General features: G+C 38.2%; 1 protein-coding gene and 1 non-coding gene across 2 annotated transcripts in view; one reads left to right on the forward strand and one right to left on the reverse strand.

The window, feature by feature from the left end:
- Positions 1-23579, reverse strand: part of LOC124858061 (partitioning defective 3 homolog) — a 479264-nt gene that overhangs the window by 429998 nt on the left and 25687 nt on the right. Inside the window, exon 2 of the mRNA XM_047349799.1 lies at positions 1142-1243. Coding sequence (XP_047205755.1) covers positions 1142-1243 — 102 coding nt within the window. The remainder of the gene's footprint in view (positions 1-1141; positions 1244-23579) is intronic.
- On the forward strand, positions 7895-7966 carry trnaw-cca. Its single transcript has one exon. It is a non-coding gene; the product is annotated as a tRNA-Trp (tRNA).

The raw sequence follows: 23579 nt of genomic DNA on the forward strand, positions 1-23579 counted from the left end.
ACTGCTTTGCGGATGTCAAAGTGCTTCTATTCTGAATAAATCATGGTGCATGTAATCGCAGGTCATGATTGGATTATTTAATTTTGCGCCCATATAAACAGTATATTCAGACCTATTTATTTGAATCTGATCATGAAAGTTTGAGGTGTTTATCTGTGGCTCGTTCAGGATGTGAGAAGACAAGAGTAATAGTTTTAGCTGATAACAGGAAGGTTGAAACAAAGTTAAAGTTAAAGCAAATTTGCTCGATTTTATCTTTTTAGAACATGCTGGATTTGGAATTTGGTTTCAGATAAAATCATTGTAGGCAGGTCAAAGGTTAAAAATATTCATAAATATAAGATTAGCCACATATCTGTTGCTGGTGCATATTTTAGTTAAAACCTAAAAGGTACCTAACAATTAAGAAAAAACATGTTGGATATGACTGACCTGAAGTGTACAACTGATAAATCAGCCATGTCATCCCGAATCCAAGGAATGTTAAACTGAGAGATGAAAGATGTCCAGATTTAAATGGCTCAGATTAAATCTTATTTAAAACTAGGTCCACCAAAAACATTAAATCTGGGCATAGCTCACCAGCTGACCCAACATTAAAGCCAACCAGCCAGTGACACAGATGTAGTCAGCACTGCTCCCATGGCAAGAATGTAGTGGCATTGTGGGTGACCACCCAGATAGGGCAGTGAAAGAATGGGCCGTGTGATATTCCTAAGGTTCCAACAACATGTTTCTACCACATATTAGTAAATTAAACCACAAAAACGTATCAAATCTGGGCCTTCAAAGTAACACAGCACATTATACTGCATCATTAAACCTTCTACTAATGTGAAGCGGCAAACGGGTTGAAGTAATTAAATTAAGGACATGATTCTGTTCATTAGCTTAGTGTTCTGTAGTGATTTTGTAGAGATTACAGGTCTGATCTAGAACATATGACAGTCCAGCCGTAGTAATGCCAGTTTTTCCATGCACATAACTCAGAGTTCTACAACCATTAAAAAGAAATGTGAAAGATAAACTAGAAGAGAAAACAATGGTGATTGAAGTTAATTTTACTTTAAAAAAAAATAAAATATAGATGATATAATGTAAATACATATTTATTTGCATAGTAAAATACAGTTGGACTTACCCTATCTTTGTCATCTACCACATCACACAGCATATCATCAAGGTCCAAAATACCTCCATCTCCATGCTCCAGCCTGTGGACCTGAACCCAGTAAGTGGGGTCCTGGAAAAAAAAAGGGATAGTTCAAAAGCTCTGTAATGAGATTTGCTTTATTTGAACCATATACACGTAGGATTGGCAGCCCCTTCTTGGCATTACATTATATTAAGCCACATAATGTGAATTATCAGCTTGTGTCTTCTTACGAATCAGCTCATCTGATCACGATGTGCTTTATATTATGATCCAGTTTGCTGGCGCACATAGGATGTGACATGGTTATGGATTGAAACTGTGATGGCTGCTATGAAATTATGTTAATCCTCAGGATGAAAAGCTAAAAACTAAACAAGTGATCTAAACCTTTCTCTGTTTGGGACAACCTATAGAGTGGGATAAAGGACAGTTCTTACTGATATTATTTGAATGACTACAAAATCCTTTATTCTTCTACAGGAAAGTAAAAATAGCTGTCAATCCCTGCTTTGCATTAACAGTTGGAAAATTATTCAGGCATGCATAAGACTGTGGTGAAACTTAGTGACACCTGATAAAATCAGTTTGCCTTCATGACCCAACTTTCCCTCACATCGCTCTGCTTTGTGGCCAGTTGATACGCATCTTCATACACTGTTAATGATCCAATTTATTAAAGATACAGGAGGAACTAATAGAGTCAAGAAAATTCAATCCACTCGACTATTATTCACTTGAATATTATCAGTGCATCAGTTGGAAGGTGGAGCAGAGTACACCAAAGCTGATTTTTCTCCTTTAGAGCTTTTAGCTTCTTCCTATCTGTTATGGAATCTCAGAGTCAAGATAAAATATGATGTTAAGACCAGCTTAAAATCTCAACTCAGTCAGTTTGTCTGTTTTAAATTATTAGTACAGCCCTTTTTCACAATGACTCATCTAACACAGCATGGTATCTTCTCTCATGACTTTCATCTAGGAAGGCTAGAAAAAACATTTGAATGTTATTCTATATTTCTTTTTATAAAATTCCAAAAGAGAAATGAGAGTTGGCCAAAAGTTTGTTACAAAACCTACAGGAGTATGCTCTCCTTCTTCTCATTCTGGCCTTACCTCTAAGACACGAGAAAATCCCTGGGTTAATGGCTGCCTTTCCTTCTAAAGCAGATTTTGAAACAGTCATGTCTTTCATTTCCATTGCTTATGTCTCCTCCAAACTGAACTTTCTCCAGAATTTTTGGTTAAATGCCTTCATGTTGTACAGAACTGTGGTTTACCAGGGATAATAGTCCAAATTGGGAGGGAAACAACTGTGTGGTTACTTTTCTTTCCTTTTGAGGTCATTAAAAGGGAAGAAAGTGTGGGGTTGTGATGTTAATTGTAAAAGCCAAAAAGGAATCTGCCTGTTTTGATCTAAATCAAAGGGGAAAAAAAGTTATAGGTTAAAAAGTATTTATAGCATGCATCTTACTCACCATCTAAATAATGTTTCTTTCTCTCTGATCCAAATTTATATTCAATGAAAGACTATTTGTCTTGGTTTAAAAGTCGTCCTATCAGGAAGACAACATGCAAACAACTACCTATCAAATGCAACTCCCCAATAAGAACTGACCAAAACCAAGAAAGGACAGAACCTTTTTAAATCCAACGTATCTAAAGGGTATTACAAGCCACAAAGTGACCCTCAAAATGTAAAAAAAAAAAGAAATGTGTTCAAATGCTGACTAAGTCTATGTCTACTTGATGAAATCTTGATCCAAACATGTTCCACACATGGATTACCAGCAACAAATATTCTGAGGGAAGCTCAACCACACAAATTAATCCCAGAATTACACTTGGAGTAGATGGAAAATAACAGCTCTCCTATGTTCTATATAGCTTTGACTGGTAAGGAAACTCTTGGAACATTTTATCTGTGGTGCTTTACCTCATGCAAACTGAAAACGACTCATTCATGTACTGTGGTTGTATTTTACATTGTCATCCCTGGACACACGTGCGTGATGATGTTATGCAAATACAGTACTTGCAAAAAGTGTCCCCTACATTTCTTCATATTTTGTCACATTATAATGCAAAGTAATGGGTTGTTTTGAAGAGAAAAGAAAAGCTACATTGTTTTTAAATTTTATTTTAAACCAAAGTCTGAAAAATGTGGTGAACATTTGTTTTTAAACTCATGTTTAAACTCGAGTCTTTTGCCGACTCTAAACAGGTTTTTTGAGGAGTGCTCCATCCACCTTTACCAAGGTGGATCCACATCCATCCACCATTACTCCGTAGCTTCCCTGTCCCTGGTCAAAAAAAATTATGCCCACAGCATGATGCTGCCACCACCATGCTTCACCAAGTCAGATGGTGTGTTTCATGTGTTCATGCTATTAGCACAAAGACTAAAACCTTTGCAGTTGCCATATTTAGGTGATGGATTGAACAGAGCTCTGTGAGATCTTAAAAGCTTCAGATTGGTTTTACAACCTAACTCTGTTTTAAACTTTTTCACAGCTTTCTCCCTGATCTTTCTGCTGTGTTCCCTGGTCGTTATCATGCTGTTTGTTCACTAATGTTCTCCAACAAACCTCTGAAGCCTTCACTGCACAGCTGCATTTTTAGTGAGATTAAAACACTGGTCGACTCTATTTACTGAATAGGTAACTTCTGAATACAGTTGGTTGTACTGGATTTTAATGCTAAAGAGGGATGTAAAGAGGGATGAATACAAATGCCTTCCACATTACTCAAATTTTTCTTTTCGATCTTCTTTCACCTTATGATTATGTGCTACTTTGTGTTGGTCCATCACGTAAAATCCCAGTAAAATCCTGTGAGGTTTGTTGTTGACAAAACATGGAAAACATCAAGGGGCATGAACACTTGCATGGGACTGTACATACACCTATTTTCATTATTCTAACAAGGAAATAGTCTCTGACTTAAATTATGACAACTAATGTTAAGTAGGACACGCCTTTGAAAGTCATGTTTGTGAGAGTGAAGGACTGAAGTGTCCTTAAAACCTCTTAAGACCAAAACTGCAGTACTTCTTTGTTATATAAGTTCCCTTAGTTAAACATGAACATGTGTGGGATTCACAGAAACAGAATCTCGGCTAAAACCTGATGTAAACCACTTCTACGAACACCAGACACAGTTAAAACTACAAGCAGTTGAATGACAAAGTAAACAAACTACACAAAATGGCATCACCTCAAAACTTGGTCCCAGCTGTTCACCACAAGGCTTCTACACACACAACCAGCATGTCTGCTGAAAGCAGAGAGCTCACAGATTCCAAAAATATATGTTTTCTCACAGTCCACCCTGGATTTACTCAACCAGCAGCAAAGGAAGACCAGAATGATCACTTGTTTAAAAAACTAAATTATTAAAATAATGATTATTTAAATAGAGTTTGTTATTTCTGGGAAAAACTCAATTAGATTTGGGCATGTTATATCGAGCACAAACATCTAAAAAGCCCTTGGGGCTTAAGAGGTGAAACATACTTTTTGCATACAATCTTACATCTGAACAGAGGGTCTATGGTGAACTGGAAACCAGTACTAATGTAAAGAGGAGAAACTGAAAAGAGGGAGCTAACCATTTCAACAAAGACAGTATTGTGACATAGCTATTTATATTATTGTAGCGTATAGTAACAGCTGGTATAGGGAGGACAACACTGAGCTGATAAAGTGTTAGCAAACACAGGAGTTAACGTCAGCTTAAATTGTTACCACATCTCTGCAGGAAAAAAAAAATACGGCCTATTACATTACTTAGCTTTAAGACATTAGAACTCTTTACATTTGCCCTAACATTTCCTCAAAATATGATTTCATGTAGGTTCATTTGACAAAACTAAAAGTTTGCACACAGAAAACACCTCTTTTTTACTCCTAGGTGTGGGGACAGAAAATCTCTCTGACCTGAGAGTATCAGCTCGATGGGGTATTTTTTTTTAACTGGTCCAGTATCAGACACATTAAACATTGCACTGTAATCATGAAACATAATTCTATAAACACTGCATCGATTCTCTGCCATTTTTTGTGAGAGACCTCCTGAGGTTGCATGTACACCGAGGGAGCAAAATCTGCAAGGTTTTTCAGGCTAAGGTACTTCAAGTGTCATTTATTTATGTTCCCATGCCACTTATATATTTGAACAGTTGCATAAACTTTTACTGTTCTTGAAAACCAAACTTAATATAGATTTTAGTAACTCAGGTACTAATGCTAAATGAGGTGTAGACATCTTAATGATTGAGTTAATAGCAGCAGGTATCATCATCAAAATAATCACGATAATACTGTGAATTACATGTTTCCCCAGTCCCGTGTAGCCCTAATTAAATGTGACAATGCTGAAGTATTGTCTCATAACAATGTGTAAAAAATATCCCAGGATTAAAAAGATAATTAGAAGAAGCAAGAAGTCTAGAACAGAAAAAAACGAGATTAGGAATGTATCCCAGTACAATGAAACACTAGAACAACAGGATGCAAACAGCACTGCTTACAGAAAACCTGTAAAAACCAGTGTAACCTGTGCTGACAAAACAACTACCAGCACTCTGAAGTGTAACCTCTTTTCCCAGTTCGGCACAAGAAGCAGCTGTTAATGGGCCAGAACAAGATTCTCAGGGTATTAAAACCTTGATTAAAATTACCACACTACTGATTATTCATGCTATCAAGGTACTGACCCAAAAATCTGAAAACATGTTTTTACCATGATCTAATAGATTTTGTTAAACAAAAAACATTTTTCCTACTGTTTCTATAAGAATGTAACTTATTTATTATTAGGTTTTTTTTAATTAGTGGATTGAGTATTAGTTGTCAGGTTAACTTTCTTGTTGTACAAATTATTAGATTTTATGCCATTCTGCTCTTTATAGGGTAACACAAGCTGGTATTAGTTGATTAATTAGTCAGAGTATCTGCTCCGTAGCCAGCCTGCAGTCAGCTGCTTAACAGACACAGTTCTATCAGCTAACAAACTACACATTGAAAACAGCATATCCTTCTTAAGTGATGAGTGATACTGATACCAAGTTCATGGACTGGAAATATTTCCAAACAGCCAAATGTGTCTGTTTTGTAAAGAAGGGAAATGTTTAGTGGCCTTCTTTTAGCCAGCTAACGGGCAGAGTGCAGCAATAGCTAGAGGGAGGGGGATTCAGGTGCTACTCTGGTCTATACAGCCAAAGAAAGCTCCAGTCACCCAGCCCTTTCTTTGGTATCACATTAAAATGACTTTAAAGAAACAGTGCAAATATCTTTTGAAGAGACGGTTGTTTAGAAAACTTTTTTTACCTTAGCAACCAGCCCATGTCAATGTCCATAGATCAGGTTTTTAACACAACTAGATGAACCATAATGCACACTAGGTAGGCACAATATATCACGAACATAATGTCATAACAATATCAGTGTGTCCAATATTCATCTAGCAAAGGACTGTTTGGAGTGCAATGATATATACCAAGTATTATAAAATTGCATTTTACCTGCGAATGTAATACCTAGCCAGTTCGAAAGAGTCTCACAGCAGCAGATGCTCACACCAGACACAAATGACATTCACCAAAATGCAAAAGGTCACAGATGAGAAATAGAGAAAAGACGAAAACAGGCAATATGGCAAGTAATATTGTCATTGCAATATTTACCAACTTTATTGCCATAGTAAGTTTTTCTAATATTGTGCATCCATAATGCACCCACACTCTAAAGGGTTTCCGACATCAAGGAGAAACCGTCACATTGTTCCACAGTTTCAAATAAATGACTGGTAGATATGGCACTGGCAGCATGCTGCTGCATGCACATTAAAACATTTAAGCAAAATGTCACCATCATGAAACTGAACAGACCTGCATGTGAACAGGATTTTGCATTAAACAGTGCAGACATGAGCAGATAACCAACGTGTCACAATAAGTGTATGAGAACTGGATTAGGGCTGAAACCATTGATTAATCAATTATTAAAATTATTGTCAACTGATTTAGTAATTGAATAATCGTTAACTGGAGTTTACAGACTAACATGGCATTTGCTGACAGAGCAAACCACTCAGAGCATTAATAGGCAAAAATTGTACAAAACATACATTTTGCAATTAAGATGAAAAACCTTTTTTGTCTGTAAATATGCTCTATTCAGAACACGTCAAGTGGTATAGCTTTAGCTTCACCTGGTTAAGATTCTGTAAAAAAATTTTAAGCACATTTTGCTATCTGATTTTTATTTGAATAATGAAACAAAGTTGACAGACTATTCGATTAGCAAAATAATCGTTAGTTGCAGCCCTAAACTGAATGGTAGTCATTTTGTTCCTTGTCCAATAAACTACTTAGTCACTTACTTTTTAATTATTCCTTCATTCCCCTAAAAAGACTGCCTCCTTTGTCTGTTCACCTATCTGCCTAGATAATCTAGTGTCAGAGGTGAAGGGAAACAGAGATGTTGTTGTGGTGTCACATACAGACAAGCAGAAGATCTGATCGTCTTTTTACCTGCTCTGTAGCAGAGCAGGTTGTTTGTTCCTGTCAATAACCGCACAAAGGCTGGTGCCCCGAGGAAACACTGTCAATGGAGAAGAGTGACAAAAAGACAAAGAGAGCAAGTGCCTGTGTGTTTTTTGTGGGCGTTATTACAGCGCCAGCAAGTGTTACTGTTCCCATTGGCCTAGTATGATTGACCATTTCTGACTTGGCCACAGGACCTCGTGGCGCAATGGTAGCGCGTCTGACTCCAGATCAGAAGGTTGCATGTTCAAATCACGTCGGGGTCAAAGCTTTTCTCAGTCTAAAAACCTCTCCAGTTTAAGGGCAAGGTAACCTGTGTAGCACATTTGAGCAACAATACAATTCAAAGCGTTTTACATATTGAAAAAAGTGCATTACAATGAAAAGGTGCACTACAGACTTAAATTAATGAATGCACTCGATGCTTTTAGGACCACGTTTTCTTAACATAAAATCAAACATTTCTCCCTGGGGAGGAGGCAGCTCCTTAGACCTGTTTTGATCCATTATATGTCTCGATAATACGGAAATATTCCTTTTAAAAATGGTCCATGCCTGGACCAAGAGTCAGAGACTTCCTGGTGCTCTGTACCTCCCTCCTAGCTTCTTCTAGATGAGCCCATCTCAACCACGGTGTGTCAGGGAGGGGTCTTTAAGAGTGAACCGCTTCTCACTGTGGACAGCCAGGTCCTTTAACCTGTTAAGCCCAAGCATTCCGGGGCTGGTACGCTAAAGCCCCGCCCACTTTTCTCTGGCCGTAAAAGTGGTTAAAACGCGGTTAAGTTTTTATTTTTCTATATATCTCGGAAGATGAGGCTTTAATGTTGGCAAATGAAGTCATCAAATTTGTTTCTCACTGGCGCGGTGCTGGTGGTGGAGGGGTAAAGCGCGCGACCACGTGCAGAGGCTATAGTCCTTGATGTGGCTGTCCCGGCTTCAAATGCCGGACCTGGCGACCTTTGCCAAATGTCTCGCCCTCTTTCCTGTCTACCTACTGTTGAAAAATAAAGGCCTCTAGTGCTGCAAAAAATATTTAAAAAAAATTGTTTTTCACAAATTGTTTCGGTTTTACAGCCCTTTAAAAACCCTGGAAGTTATTTTTAGGTCCTACCGGAAGTGGTGTTTCTTTTGAGAAAATGCTTCTGTACACAGACACAGTATTGTCTGCCCCCACTTGACCAGTATGTATGGAAACTAGAAACCCTCACCTTTCGAACGATGTATGTCACGTATTTGCCCGACATTTCCGTGCGTAACGGAGGTTATAGAATTGGCAGTCTCAGCTGCTTTGCGCACAGGCGTCATTACGCACAGCTGTAGATAAAGTCAGCTTGTTGTTTTGCTTTGGCTGTGTTTTTTTGTTGGATTTCTTTTATATTAATGGCGCAGAAGAGGCAGATGACCGCTCTGGAAGCATTGGAGGAAATTACCAGGTTGAGCGATATTGACAGAGGATTCTTCAGACACAACCGTGGATTTTGATGAGGAAGAAGATGAGCAACTTCTTCTCATTGACCTGATTCATGAGTAAGTAATAAGTAATAATGACCATGTGTCCCTCTACCCACTCCAGCACAACAAAGAAATACATACCTGTCCTGTATGGTGACTGGTTGAAAGCTTGTTATGAATCTCTTTTATTATTTACACTTTACCAATTACTCTACTGTTTTATAACATTGCTGTTTTGTGTTATTTGGCTATTTTTGGAGTACAGTAGCAAATCATTTATCATCTTGTAAACAGAAAACGTAGCTATGAACTAATCTATTTCTATATTTGTACAGCCAGGAGGACGCAGGGCCATCCGCACACCAAAAACCCTGCCTCCCACCGCTTCAGTTGAGGCCTTCTCTTCTTCTTCGAGGTGAGAAATCTGCAAACCATTGTGTTTACAAAAGAAACAATATGTCATCACAGTGTTAGCATTGTGTTCCTTTTTGATAACTGTTTTTTCAGCATTTGTTTACACTGTTTTTTATAGATAATTGTTTTTTGTTTACATTTGTTTAGATTGTTTTCTATTGAAAATTATTGTTTTCAATAAAACCTCTCTGTTTGGAGATAATTCAATATAATTCAGCTTGTTTTCTATTCGTTATATTGATATTACAGGTCCTTCTCAAAATATTAGCATATTGTGATAAAGTTCATTATTTTCCATAATGTCATGATGAAAATTTAACATTCATATATTTTAGATTCATTGCACACTAACTGAAATATTTCAGGTCTTTTAATACGGATGATTTTGGCATACAGCTCATGAAAACCCAAAATTCCTATCTCACAAAATTAGCATATTTCATCCGACCAATAAAAGAAAAGTGTTTTTAATACAAAAAACATCAACCTTCAAATAATCATGTACAGTTATGCACTCAATACTTGGTCGGGAATCCTTTTGCAGAAATGACTGCTTCAATGTGGCGTGGCATGGAGGCAATCAGCCTGTGGCACTGCTGAGGTCTTATGGAGGCCCAGGATGCTTCAATAGCGGCCTTTAGCTCATCCAGAGTGTTGGGTCTTGAGTCTCTCAACGTTCTCTTCACAATATCCCACAGATTCTCTATGGGGTTCAGGTCAGGAGAGTTGGCAGGCCAATTGAGCACAGTGATACCATGGTCAGTAAACCATTTACCAGTGGTTTTGGCACTGGGAGCAGGTGCCAGGTCGTGCTGAAAAATGAAATCTTCATCTCCATAAAGCTTTTCAGCAGATGGAAGCATGAAGTGCTCCAAAATCTCCTGATAGCTAGCTGCATTGACCCTGCCGTTGATAAAACACAGTGGACCAATACCAGCAGCTGACACGGCACCCCAGACCATCACTGACTGTGGGTACTTGACACTGGACTTCTGGCATTTTGGCATTTCCTTCTCCCCAGTCTTCCTCCAGACTCTGGCACCTTGATTTCCGAATGACATGCAGAATTTGCTTTCATCCGAAAAAAGTACTTTGGACCACAACAGTCCAGTGCTGCTTCTCTGTAGCCCAGGTCAGGCGCTTCTGCCGCTGTTTCTGGTTCAAAAGTGGCTTGACCTGGGGAATGCGGCACCTGTAGCCCATTTCCTGCACACGCCTGTGCACGGTGGCTCTGGATGTTTCTACTCCAGACTCAGTCCACTGCTTCCGCAGGTCCCCCAAGGTTTGGAATCGGCCCGTCTCCACAATCTTCCTCAGGGTCTGGTCACCTCTTCTCATTGTGCAGCGTTTTCTGCCACACTTTTTCCTTCCCACAGACTTCCCACTGAGGTGCCTTGATACAGCACTCTGGGAACAGCCTATTCGTTCAGAAATTTCTTTCTGTGTCTTACCCTCTTGCTTGAGGGTGTCAATAGTGGCCTTCTGGACAGCAGTCAGGTCGGCAGTCTTACCCATGATTGGGGTTTTGAGTGCTGAACCAGGCTGGGAGTTTTAAAGGCCTCAGGAATCTTTTGCAGGTGTTTAGAGTTAACTCGTTGATTCAGATGATTAGGTTCGTAGCTCGTTTAGAGACCCTGTTAATGATATGCTAATTTTGTGAGATAGGAATTTTGGGTTTTCATGAGCTGTATGCCAAAATCATCCGTATTAAGACAATAAAAGACCTGAAATATTTCAGTTAGTGTGCAATGAATCTAAAATATATGAATGTTAAATTTTCATCATGACATTATGGAAAATAATGAACTTTATCACAATATGCTAATATTTTGAGAAGGACTTGTATGCTCTGCACAATGATATATTTTGATGATACACAGGGTAAATGTCATGACCAGAGGTTATGCCATATGCAAAAGGAGTCCTACAAGGGAAATCAGCACTTTTATTTGACCAGATTTTCTTTTATGAGGTGAAAAACACATTTGGCACAGTTTTGCCACATTTGGCCAAATTGTGCCAAATTCCATGTCCGTCTGGCACATTTCCCACTAAAACCTTTATAGAAAATAAATGCTTCAACTGATCCAGTCCAAATTTGCTGCAGTTGTAGCCAGGGTGTTGATGAATATAAACTGGGGGTTCTCCTAGAATTTCCAAAGGATTTTCATGGTGTTTTACAATTTGTATTTAGAAAAACATTTAGGCGACAGCCAAAAAATAGAACATTTTCTGTGTTTAATCATGAATAAATTAGATATTAAACAGTTGCAACAGTGGTTCCACTGGAAATATATTCATTTATGTCTTACCTTTACACAGGTACCACAACTTTGCATGTAGACCTTGTAGTTGTGGAGCTATACTTGATTTATTTAAGGTATGTAATTTCAGGCGGAAATTGGTCTAAAACCCCTTAGGGCTTAACAGGTTAAGCTGTCCCAGAAACTCTATCCCCAGTGGAAACCTTTACCAATGTGTTTTGTTAATAAGTTAAATAGAAGATTCAAAAGCAACTCTCCGCAAATTGAATTTTAACCTTGATTTAAAATAACTCAGGGATTCAACATTTTTGCAGTTTTCTGGAAGTTTGTTAGTGTTCCTAAGAACTTAATCCTGCTTCTCTGTGTTTGGTTCTGATTCTGGGGATGCAGAGTAGACTTGAACTAGAAGACCTAAGTGGTCTGTAAGGTTGATACAACAAATATTGAATGTATGTTGGTGCTAAGCCATTCAGTGACTATTAAACTAACAGAAGTAACAGACGTCTATTAACAGAGGTACAGGGAGCCATGGCAAGGACTTAAAACTGCGGTAAGGTGTTCTACTTTCTTAGTTCTGGTGAGGACGTGGCCAGCAGCGTTCTGGATCAGCTGCAGCTTTTGATTGACTTTTTAGGCAGACCTGTGAAGACACTGCTGTAGTAATCAACTCGACTAAAGGTAAATGCATGGATGACTTTTTCAAGATCCTGCTGAGACATTAGTCCTGGAAATATTCTTCAGGTGATAGAAGACTGACTTAGTGATTGTCTTTATGTGCCTCTGGAGGTTCAGTCGGAGTTAATCATTTCTTTGGAGGGCCATCCGGCCCTCCAAAGAAATGCCACCCCACACCATTACTGACCCACTGCCAAACCGCTCATGCTGAAGGATGCTGCAGGCAGCAGATCGCTCTCCACGGTGTCTTCAGACTCTGTCACGTCTGTCATGTGCTCAGTGTGAACCTGCTTTCATCTGTGAAGAGCACAGGGTGCCAGTGGCAAATTTGCTAATCCTGGTGTTCTCTGGCAAATGCCAAGCATCCTGCACGATGTTGGGCTGTGAGCACAACCCACATTTGTGGACGTTGGGCCCTCATACCATCCTCATGGAGTCGGTTTCTAACCGTTTGTGCAGACACATGCACATTTGTGGCCTGCTGGAGGTCATTTTGCAGGGCTCTGGCAGTGCTCCTCCTGTTCCTCCGTGCACAAAGGCGGAGGTAGCGCTCCTGCTGCTGGGTTGTTGCCCTCCTATGGCCTCCTCCACGTCTCCTGGTGTACTGGCGTGTCTCCTGGTAGCGCCTCCAGGCTCTGGACACTACGCTGACAGACACAGCAAACCTTCTTGCCACAGCTCACATTGATGTGCCATCCTGGATGAGCTGCACTACCTGAGCCACTTGTGTGGGTTGTAGAGTCCGTCTCATGCTACCACGAGTGTTAAAGCACCACCAACATTCAAAAGAGACCAAAACGTCAGCCAGAAAGCATAGGTACTGAGAAGTGGTCTGTGGTCCCCCACCATATTTCTCAACAACCGTTCATTTCAGTGGCATGAATTCACTTTTTAAAATATTGTATCAATGTTTCCTTTCCATAAAGGTTATTGAATTTATCATGAAAATTTTATGTTACAGGCACTTTAAAGTTTCAACTCATATCAGTGCTAATCTTGTGCTAGGGCTGTACATAATTAGGGCTATGATAGACAAAACCAATATAGAGAACAAACAGCAAAGATGAGCCCTTCTGCAATATCTCCTGATATTACTAACATCAGAATCTAAATGTTTCAGCAGATTATTACTGTGGTTGAGTTGAACTTGATCATACCACAACAATGATCAAAAGTTCACAATACCATGGCTCAGTTTTACAGGTACTCAGTAAACTTTTCATTTATCTAACGGCGCTAGAAACGGAGCTAAAGAATAACTTTCCACAAAGAGTTGAACTTCCACATATTGTTAAACCAAGAAAATGTATTTCTCAGTTGACTTATATAACAGCTTTTGTTTAAGCCAGCTAAAACAGACTGAATATTACTTTAGGAGTAAAATTGTGTTCAAGAGAAAAATGCTAAAAGGCTCAAACTGTGTGATTACAGTTTGTGTGTAGCAAGGTTGCAACTGTCTTGTGGGGGAGGCCATGCAATGTTTTGTTTTTTTCTAAGGCAAAGACTGTTGCAGCGTTTGCGTATAATTTATGTCCTGCCTATGCAATACAGCTGCAACCTGCTACGCTCAAAACTGAGAGAAATATGACCCACTGCTGCACACGTGCTTCCAGCCCTGTACTCTCCAGAGGCCTAATGTTACTAATTATCCACTGGAGTACGTCAGTGTAGAGAATGGAAAATAGAAAATACTGTTGAAGTCTAAAGTTTCATTTAATGATCTTAATGTTCTGATGTTACTCATATTAAAAAAGAAAAATCTCAACAAATCTTAAAGCAATAAATAAAGGAGATTGTACTGAGATGTACATAAAACTAGGACAATTTTCAGGAGTGAGAGTTATTACTTTACTCCACCTTGTGCTTTGTTTGCGTATTAATGGTGGAGTAGTGGATGAGTGGACCACACAGAACTTTGCATTTTGACTCTTATATTTAATGTAGAAATCTTGTGTATAATTCTTAACAATAATTTACATACTTACAGGTAAAAAAGGAAAATTGTGCCACAATGATAAAATTATCATCTTTTTTTTTTGTAAATACACATTTTTAATAGCATTTTCCTCTGGATTGTTGACTGAAGAGTGGATTTTTGCCAGGGAGCTTTCAAAAAGCTAAAGGAGATATACAATCATACTTAAAAAATTAGAAAATTATTAAAAAGGTTATTTATATTAAATAGATCAATAACAAACAGACTAATGTTTTCAAGCCTTTATTTAAGTTAACTATGATGATTTTCTGCTTACAGCTAATGAAGATATGACAATTAATTTCTTAGAAGAATAGAATATTCCATCAGACCAATAAAGACAAACATTTTAATACAGAAATGTGGGCTTAACGTAAACCTGCTAAAAGGTTTTATTTTCAAAAGGTACTTTTAATCTGACAAACAAGCCTCAGTGAAACGCATATTTTAATTTATTAAATATGACTGTATAATGTTCCCTTACCAAACTGTTCTGCAGCTTAGTGATAATATATTCCCTAGATACTGGCTATACCTACAAACTCTGTCATTATTTTGAAGTGTCATATAGCTTTTGGAGTGAAGGGAATACTCAAAAAAATTATCTTCAACCACTGTAAACAAAAAAATATAGTCCTTCTTAAGTCATACAACATCTGATTTTTCTTAGCTTTTTGATTGGACATGAGTCACAAGCATGAATAAACCCCGAATCATCTTTCCAACCCTTTGATCTGCTTGAGGAGAGGATTTGCTGTCCCTAAACCTTGTTACTCTAAGCCTACAGCTGCATTTCCTCACCCCCCTCATAATAAGTACTATGAGGAAAGCTGAGCATCTGGTCTACATACAAGGAGCAGGTCAGAGTGTGTGTGACTGGGTTCACACAAACCGCTCATGCTGCTTCATGGCCCCGCCTGAGCTGCGACCACTGCTGTGATGAAGGTTTCACTGACAAATCACAACAGACATTATCACACGAGGATCTCATTAAGTAGTCTTAAAATTATACCTAATGATCATTAAACCGATTAAAGACTAAACGTTCAACAAAGACTCGCCTGTGGCTATCTGATAAAACATCAAAGAGAATTCCTTTCAATTTTACTTATGAAAATATTCTCTCAACAAGGATTCTTTGGTGAATGTAAGAAAACTAAAAAGCAATTGTCCCTAAATGGGATTTTTATTTTATAATCTTTTACTTATTTAAAAAAATAAGTGTGGGTCTACAGCCAAACCCATGTGTTCATTGGCTTGTTTATTAGGAATATTCTGTCAAAGTTAACAAATAATTATAAATTATAAAGATTTTCCTATTTTCGTTACATTTAAGAAAAATGGGTCAACTGAAACTAAAATTATATAGTCACCCTCTATCTAACAGTGATGTATGATTTATCTAATCATTTAAACATTCCTGCATTTGAGCGACAGGAGTTGCAAGCTAGTCAGGCATTGCTAACAGTTTCTGTTGTTAACAGTGATTGGTTAATGGAAGGGTATGTGGTTGGGGGGTTTATGAAGATCAACACAAAGTAAAGCATAACTGAAATGGAAGCAAAAATGATGCATGGCTTTTACACTTGTTCTAAAAATCACAGTGCAGAAATATGTGGTATGAATTTGTAGTCGGACCTCTTGCTTTTACAATCCTTAAAAAACATCCAGCGCAACCAACTGCCTTCAGATTCCCCCTAATTAGTAAATAGGGTCGACCTGAAGGCCAAGAACCACACCAGACAGATCAGAGATAAAGTGGTGGATCAGTTTAAAGAATGATTAGCTTTGAAAATCTCACAGAGCACTGCCCAATCTACAGTTTCTTCCGAGAGTATGTTACAGCTGCAAACCTTGCAACACATGGCATTCCACTTCATCTAAAGGACAAGCAGGGAGAAATCCACACACCTCATTTGGGAGAATCGGTTGACATAACAACTATTATTTGTTAATTCCTCAAATTTGACCTTTCTGGAACAGTTGAAAGAGGAAAGAAGTTGTTGAAGGGAAGCCATTACAATCCTGGGTAAGCTTGCCACATGCCATAAAGGGGACATTGCAAACATGTTTAAAAATGGTTGTCTGTTCAGATGAGACCAAAATTGAACTTTGCAAAGAAAGTTGTTACTGCAGCAAAAGGTGGTTATTCAAAGTACCGACGCAGGCAAAACCAAATGGTCACTACACTTAAGATTTGTTTGGAAGAAAATTCTGATTTTGAGTTTTGAATAAATGTGACAAAATGTGAAATCTTCAAGAGTCTTGAATGGGCACTGTAAAAATAGATCCCTCATAGCCTGACACTTACAGTAGCTATAATTTAAAATAATTTAGGTTTCTCTAGTGTCTCTTGACAAACCTGTAGAAGAAAAACGCAAAGATTGGAATCATTAACCTGATTGATAAGGTGCTTTTGAAAAGGAACTCTGAACTTAACCAACAAGAACAACAGAAGGCGAGGGAATCATGTTACCAAAACCCTGTGGCACTTTTCCCCTGTAGGTATTTGACTCAGCCAAGAACAGAAACAGTCCAATTTGGTGTAGATGTGGCATTTAGGTTCATCATCATTTATTGGCAGTGCCATGTTCCTTACATTTATTTGAGTCTCGCTCAAAAACGACAGTTAGCATAGCTTTTATACTTATTCAGTTGTTCTAATTTAGTGTAACTTCAATTCAATTCAATTCAAAGATACTTTATTGATCCCCGAGGGGAAATTAGAATTCCAGTACAACCCATCCAAACATACATCATGACACAAGACAAGGGGGGGACGGGTCACCGAGGCTTTGCTACCCACTCATAGGCGCTGCCCTTGCTAGATGACAAAAGAGGCCACATTAGGTAAGTAGAGGGAAAAAAATCATATTTCACACTTTATCCTTAGCAGGATACAGTTTGAGATTGCAAAAAACCTCAGCACAAAGAAGCAACAAGTTTACAAAACATCATGCCGGGAACAGTGAAGGTGGTGTGAGGGGGTGCATATGTTTATCTTGAGCATGTGTGTGTGTGCAAGTGAGTGTGTGCAAGTAAGTCCATGAAGCACTGTCAAGTCACTGTCAACTTATTGGCTATCTAACTCTTACATTGTATTTAACTAATACTTAGTTTGCCACTTTCATCAGAAAATGTTTTGTATAACCTGGAATTGCTGATTGTTGTCACTGTAAGTGAAGCTCTGGTTCGTTCAGTATGACTTGTTGAACACAGCAGAACTCATTGTTTGCTCAGGATAGCAGAAAATCACCATTATTTTACAAGACTTTTGTTAGTTTTTTGTAAACCAAGAGGTTTTGCTCGCCAGATGAGACCTCTGAACAAGCCAAGAAAAACGTGAGAACTGACACCAAGGTGGAAATGTCAAAAGACATGCAGCTCTTTCACAGCCAGCAGATGTGAAGCACAGAGAAGTCAGTCTGAGGGTTTCTAGGTTTATTATTTGTGTTTGCAAGAGCAGGTGCCTTATATCTAAATGCACAACAAAATTCATTACTGGCATACAGTGGATGTGTCTGAAGACAAACAATGTTGCTCCTCATATGAGCAAGTCCAGTCACTGAGGAGAAAACATGCTAGGAACACAATTGGCACCACAAACTGTCACTGTGTCAATACATATTAAACATGAGGTACACTATGCTTTAAGAGTAGAAAAGCATGAGAAATCAGGTGCTGACTGGACCATTTTTTTCCTTTACTGAAGTCCAACTCAGACCTTCTAGTCCTCACTACTGTCCACTCAACCGAGGAGTCTATGTAACCTAAATTTCACCATCTGTACCTGCCAACTAGGACTTTTTGTGGACGTTCAAATGTAAAGCAGATTTTGGTAACTGTGCTAACTGTGCATGCTGTCAGTGTCGACTTAACTTCCACTAAAAGGGTGGTGCCAAATGCACAGAGATAAAACAGGACTTTAGATCATGAATAGAAGAAGAAAAACAACAATGATGCATTTTTAAAGAAATAAAGTGACAACATCTGCAGCTTACTTTGTTGAGTCACACTATGCTATGCAGATAGTTCATTCACCTGGGAATGTGGGATTGTTGAAATTGAAAGTTGAACTTATTCTGTCATTAACAGTCTAAACAATTCAGCTAATGATTATCATGTTCGTAGAGCACTGAAATTTCCTTCTTAAGCAGTCAGTTTATCTTTTAATATTAAAAGATAAATAAAACGAGACAGTGACATCAAGAAAAAGTAATATACCCGGTAATGGTGCAGCAGAAAACTGTGAATAAAATAACAATGAACTCGATGCGCATCATAAGCTATACACACTGCTTGACAAAACCTTATGTTCTACACAAATCTCAGTCACATAACAGATTTTTTTAAACACCAGCACACATGGCAAGATGGGAAACTGTGTTACGGCTTCTTAAGTAATGCTAACCTTGCTATTTGTGACAATCACTAAAATAACACATTACACACATAACACATTGCTAAGTACAGTTTAAAATGTCATGATTTTTGTTATAAAATAATAGAAAAACCCTGTTTTATACAGGTTGTTTTGTTACACACATGGTTTGAAATCACTTCAGCTCCTCATATAAATAATTAATTACTACTTACTGGAGTAAGACTAGAATAAAACATTTTGAACATGGGCAAATACAGTTCTTTAGAGAAATTAGAATAAGCTACAATCAATCAGTATCACCATGTTATAGTCTTACAAATATTGGAGAATGAAAGTAAGCCACAAATGTCTGATCTCTAAGGAAAAGCAATATTTCACTCCACTTGGTGTTAATATATTATCGTCAAGTAATCAAACCAAAGCATACACTATTACTTTAAATATTGACTGGAAGAATTGAAAATGTGTTTTTCAAGTTGGATTGGAAGCAATAGTCCTTGACCCTAAAACAAAACAAAGCACATTAATTGAGACAGAACTCTGTATGACTATGTGTGTTCACAAAGCTGAATATGTACTAAAACAGTCAATGCAGAGCAGAAACCGACTAAGCATTAAGTACAGCTGAACTGAACTCACATGTCTTAAAAGGTCTGACTTGTTAGTTGGACAGAGCACCACATCTGCAGGGCACAAAATTATGCTGAATGACTTTTCCAACACTATTATTAACTCCAGGGCTTTTACAAAAGATAATAGTCAACACTTAAATAAATCAGACAGCCACTTGTTGTTCTCAACATATAGACTAGACTGCAAATACATTTCTGCAAATTTAATGTACAAGAGACCATCAAATCTCGCCACTGTTCACCAAATGAAATTCATACTTTTATATAGGCGTGGGGCTGCTACTTTTTCTCACATGCAAGAAATGTGGCAGCTGACCCATTTACACAGCTTATTAAAACTTAATGAAACCATCTAGGGTTCGATTCCTCACCTTGGCTTGCACTTCTCTATCTGACCATAACCTGACTGATTATAAATTCAAGCCACAAATAAATCATTAATATTTAGACACCAGAAGTGCTGAAGTGATCACAGTTTTCTTCAGCTGTGTGGAGCAAAAGGGCACATAATGCCTCTCCTTCCCCACATGTTGCTGCACACTGCTGGTCAGCTGGATGAAAGAAGCTTACTAAACTTTTTGCTCCCTTGCAAGATTGCTGGTGACAAAAAAAAAAAAACAGAGCCATGATGTTGAACTTAAACAGTGGCACCTGTTACTTTTATTAAGTTAGTGCTTTTTAAAAATTACAGTTAGCAAGCTACCAGCAGCATTTCTGTGTGTCAGTGTGTGAATGTGTGTACGAATGGGTGGATAAACTGCGCTTTGGGGTCCTCAGACTAGATAAAGCGCTATACCAGTGCACACCATTTACCATATATCTCTGTTAAGTAGTCGGCTCAGGTCTGGCTACCTGACCAGATGGTCAGACTAATTAACAAGCTAATATCAGCTTAATTTAGTTGTGTTACTCTACACACAAACTAAAACTACTCTACTATATAAAAAAAAAAACTACTCTACTTGCACTAGAGAACTCCTCTACCAAATACAGGTCCTTCTCAAAATATTAGCATATTGTGATAAAGTTCATTATTTTCCATAATGTCATGATGAAAATTTAACATTCATATATTTTTAGATTCATTGCACACTAACTGAAATATTTCAGGTCTTTTATTGTCTTAATACAGATGATTTTGGCATACAGCTCATGAAAACCCAAAATTCCTATCTCACAAAATTAGCATATTTCATCCGACCAATAAAAGAAAAGTGTTTTTAATACAAAAAACGTCAACCTTCAAATAATCATGTACAGTTATGCACTCAATACTTGGTCGGGAATCCTTTGGCAGAAATTACTGCTTCCATGCGGCGTGGCATGGAGGCAATCAGCCTGTGGCACTGCTGAGGTCTTATGGAGGCCCAGGATGCTTCGATAGCGGCCTTTAGCTCATCCAGAGTGTTGGGTCTTGAGTCTTTCAACGTTCTCTTCACAATATCCCACAGATTCTCTATGGGGTTCAGGTCAGGAGAGTTGGCAGGCCAATTGAGCACAGTGATACCATGGTCAGTAAACCATTTACCAGTGGTTTTGGCACTGTGAGCAGGTGCCAGGTCGTGCTAAAAAATGAAATCTTCATCTCCATAAAGCTTTTCAGCAGATGGAAGCATGAAGTGCTCCAAAATCTTCTGATAGCTAACTGCATTGACCCTGCCCTTGATAAAACACAGTGGACCAACACCAGCAGCTGACACGGCACCCCAGACCATCACTGACTGTGGGTACTTGACACTGGACTTCTGGCATTTTGGCATTTCCTTCTCCCCAGTCTTCCTCCAGACTCTGGCACCTTGATTTCCGAATGACATGCAGAATTTGCTTTCATCCGAAAAAAGTACTTTGGACCACTGAGCAACAGTCCAGTGCTGCTTCTCTGTAGCCCAGGTCAGGCGCTTCTGCCGCTGTTTCTGGTTCAAAAGTGGCTTGACCTGGGGAATGCGGCACCTGTAGCCCATTTCCTGCACACGCCTGTGCACGGTGGCTCTGGATGTTTCTACTCCAGACTCAGTCCACTGCTTCCACAGGTCCCCCAAGGTCTGGAATTGGCCCTTCTCCACAATCTTCCTCAGGGTCCGGTCACCTCTTCTCGTTGTGCAGCGTTTTCTGCCACACTTTTTCCTTCCCACAGACTTCCCACTGAGGTGCCTTGATACAGCACTCTGGGAACAGCCTATTCATTCAGAAATTTCTTTCTGTGTCTTACCCTCTTGCTTGAGGGTGTCAATAGTGGCCTTCTGGACAGCGGTCAGGTCGGCAGTCTTACCCATGATTGGGGTTTTGAGTGATGAACCAGGCTGGGAGTTTTAAAGGCCTCAGGAATCTTTTGCAGGTGTTTAGAGTTAACTCGTTGATTCAGATGATTAGGTTCATAGCTCGTTTAGAGACCCTTTTAATGATATGCTAATTTTGTGAGATAGGAATTTTGGGTTTTCATGAGCTGTATGCCAAAATCATCCGTATTAAGACAATAAAAGACCTGAAATATTTCAGTTAGTGTGCAATGAATCTAAAATATATGAATGTTAAATTTTTATCATTACATTATGGAAAATAATGAACTTTATCACAATATGCTAATATTTTGAGAAGGACCTGTATAACTGGTGTTTATTCTTCTTTTGAAAATCAGTCAGTGAAAATCAATATGTAGCATTATTTAGCAACATCGGGGATCATTGTGAGATAATCTTATAGATTTTTTGTTTAAACTTTTTGTATAAAACTAAGATAATGTGAAACTATTATTTTTCCTCAAACATAATTTACAGTGAGAATCTGATACTGGATCTTGCCTACTTTTAATCACATGTGAACAACAATTAAGTGGGTGCACACTGAGAGAGGGCATTTTAGTTGACATTTTTTTTTTATCTCTTGAGAATAGGTTTATATTTTTCCCTTCAGTCATACAACCGCTAAAAAGAGAAGCATGCTGAATACTCCTAAGGCGTTTACGTGCAAAAGACCAAATTAAAGTGAAGCAATGGAGACAGAAACCACAGAGCACGAGACAGGAGAACACACACTAGAGGTAAAATCATTCACAGATGTGGAAGCCCTGTCCTGTGGATCCACCAAAACACATCTGCAATCAGAATTGTTATTATCAACCATATGTTTTATTATTTTATTGTGTTTCACAAATTTGCCATATCCCCACAAAGTTCTGTACTGTTAATGCATCTCTGTAAAAGCATCAATCCAATTTGTTTGATATAAGCAGACCAAAGTACTGCATATAATATAACAAGTCCTTAATCACCTTAGTCTGATTAACCCAGTGATGTTAATATCTTCTTCCTTTAAAATATACACTAGTTCAAGTCAACACATTCTCAATGGAGAAAAACAAGTTCAGTCACAAACAGGTCTGGGTAATAATGGACATCATTTATAAGAAAAATAAGCCACAAAGGTGAAAGGTGTGAAATGTTAAACAGACTGTCAGGAAGTTGTATCGGCTTTTGAGTTTCACTAAGTGTGATGAAGCCCTTGAATACATATCGTGTAATATCATCAAACCTGTGTTTACCCTGTCAACTCTCAGAGGAAAACAAGAACAGCCAATTGCTGTAATTTTAACTAAGATTTGCTCAATAAAATTCTACCAAAATATTTTCCACATTTGGCAAAGTTGCAGTCTTTCTGAATATTTTACACATAGTTAGAGACTACACTGTTCAACAATTACAATATCATTAAAATGCATGAGTAAGCAACTAACCACAGCTACTTCTATTTTCTAACTACTACAGAGAGAAATACGAGAGCGGTTCTACATAACAAAATCCTCGAGTTGGAGCAGGGAAACTTATAAATGATCAGCTTTTCACACATGACTATTTTATCTTTGTATTGAAGATTTATTTGGATAAAGATAAACGAACCTACTCATCTCAACACAACACATTTACCACTAATGATCCATAAGAAACCTCTGCAACACTAGATTTTATTTAGGATTATCAAAGCAAAGGGGGATAAATACAAATGCACAGCGCGCTTTGGAAATGTTTACTATATTCTTTTAAATAATGTATCATTTTCCTTCCTCCTGACTATATTATTTTTGGAAGA

This window comes from Girardinichthys multiradiatus, chromosome 21 (assembly GCF_021462225.1).
Source record: "Girardinichthys multiradiatus isolate DD_20200921_A chromosome 21, DD_fGirMul_XY1, whole genome shotgun sequence".
In the NCBI taxonomy this organism is placed as follows: Eukaryota; Metazoa; Chordata; class Actinopteri; order Cyprinodontiformes; family Goodeidae; genus Girardinichthys; species Girardinichthys multiradiatus.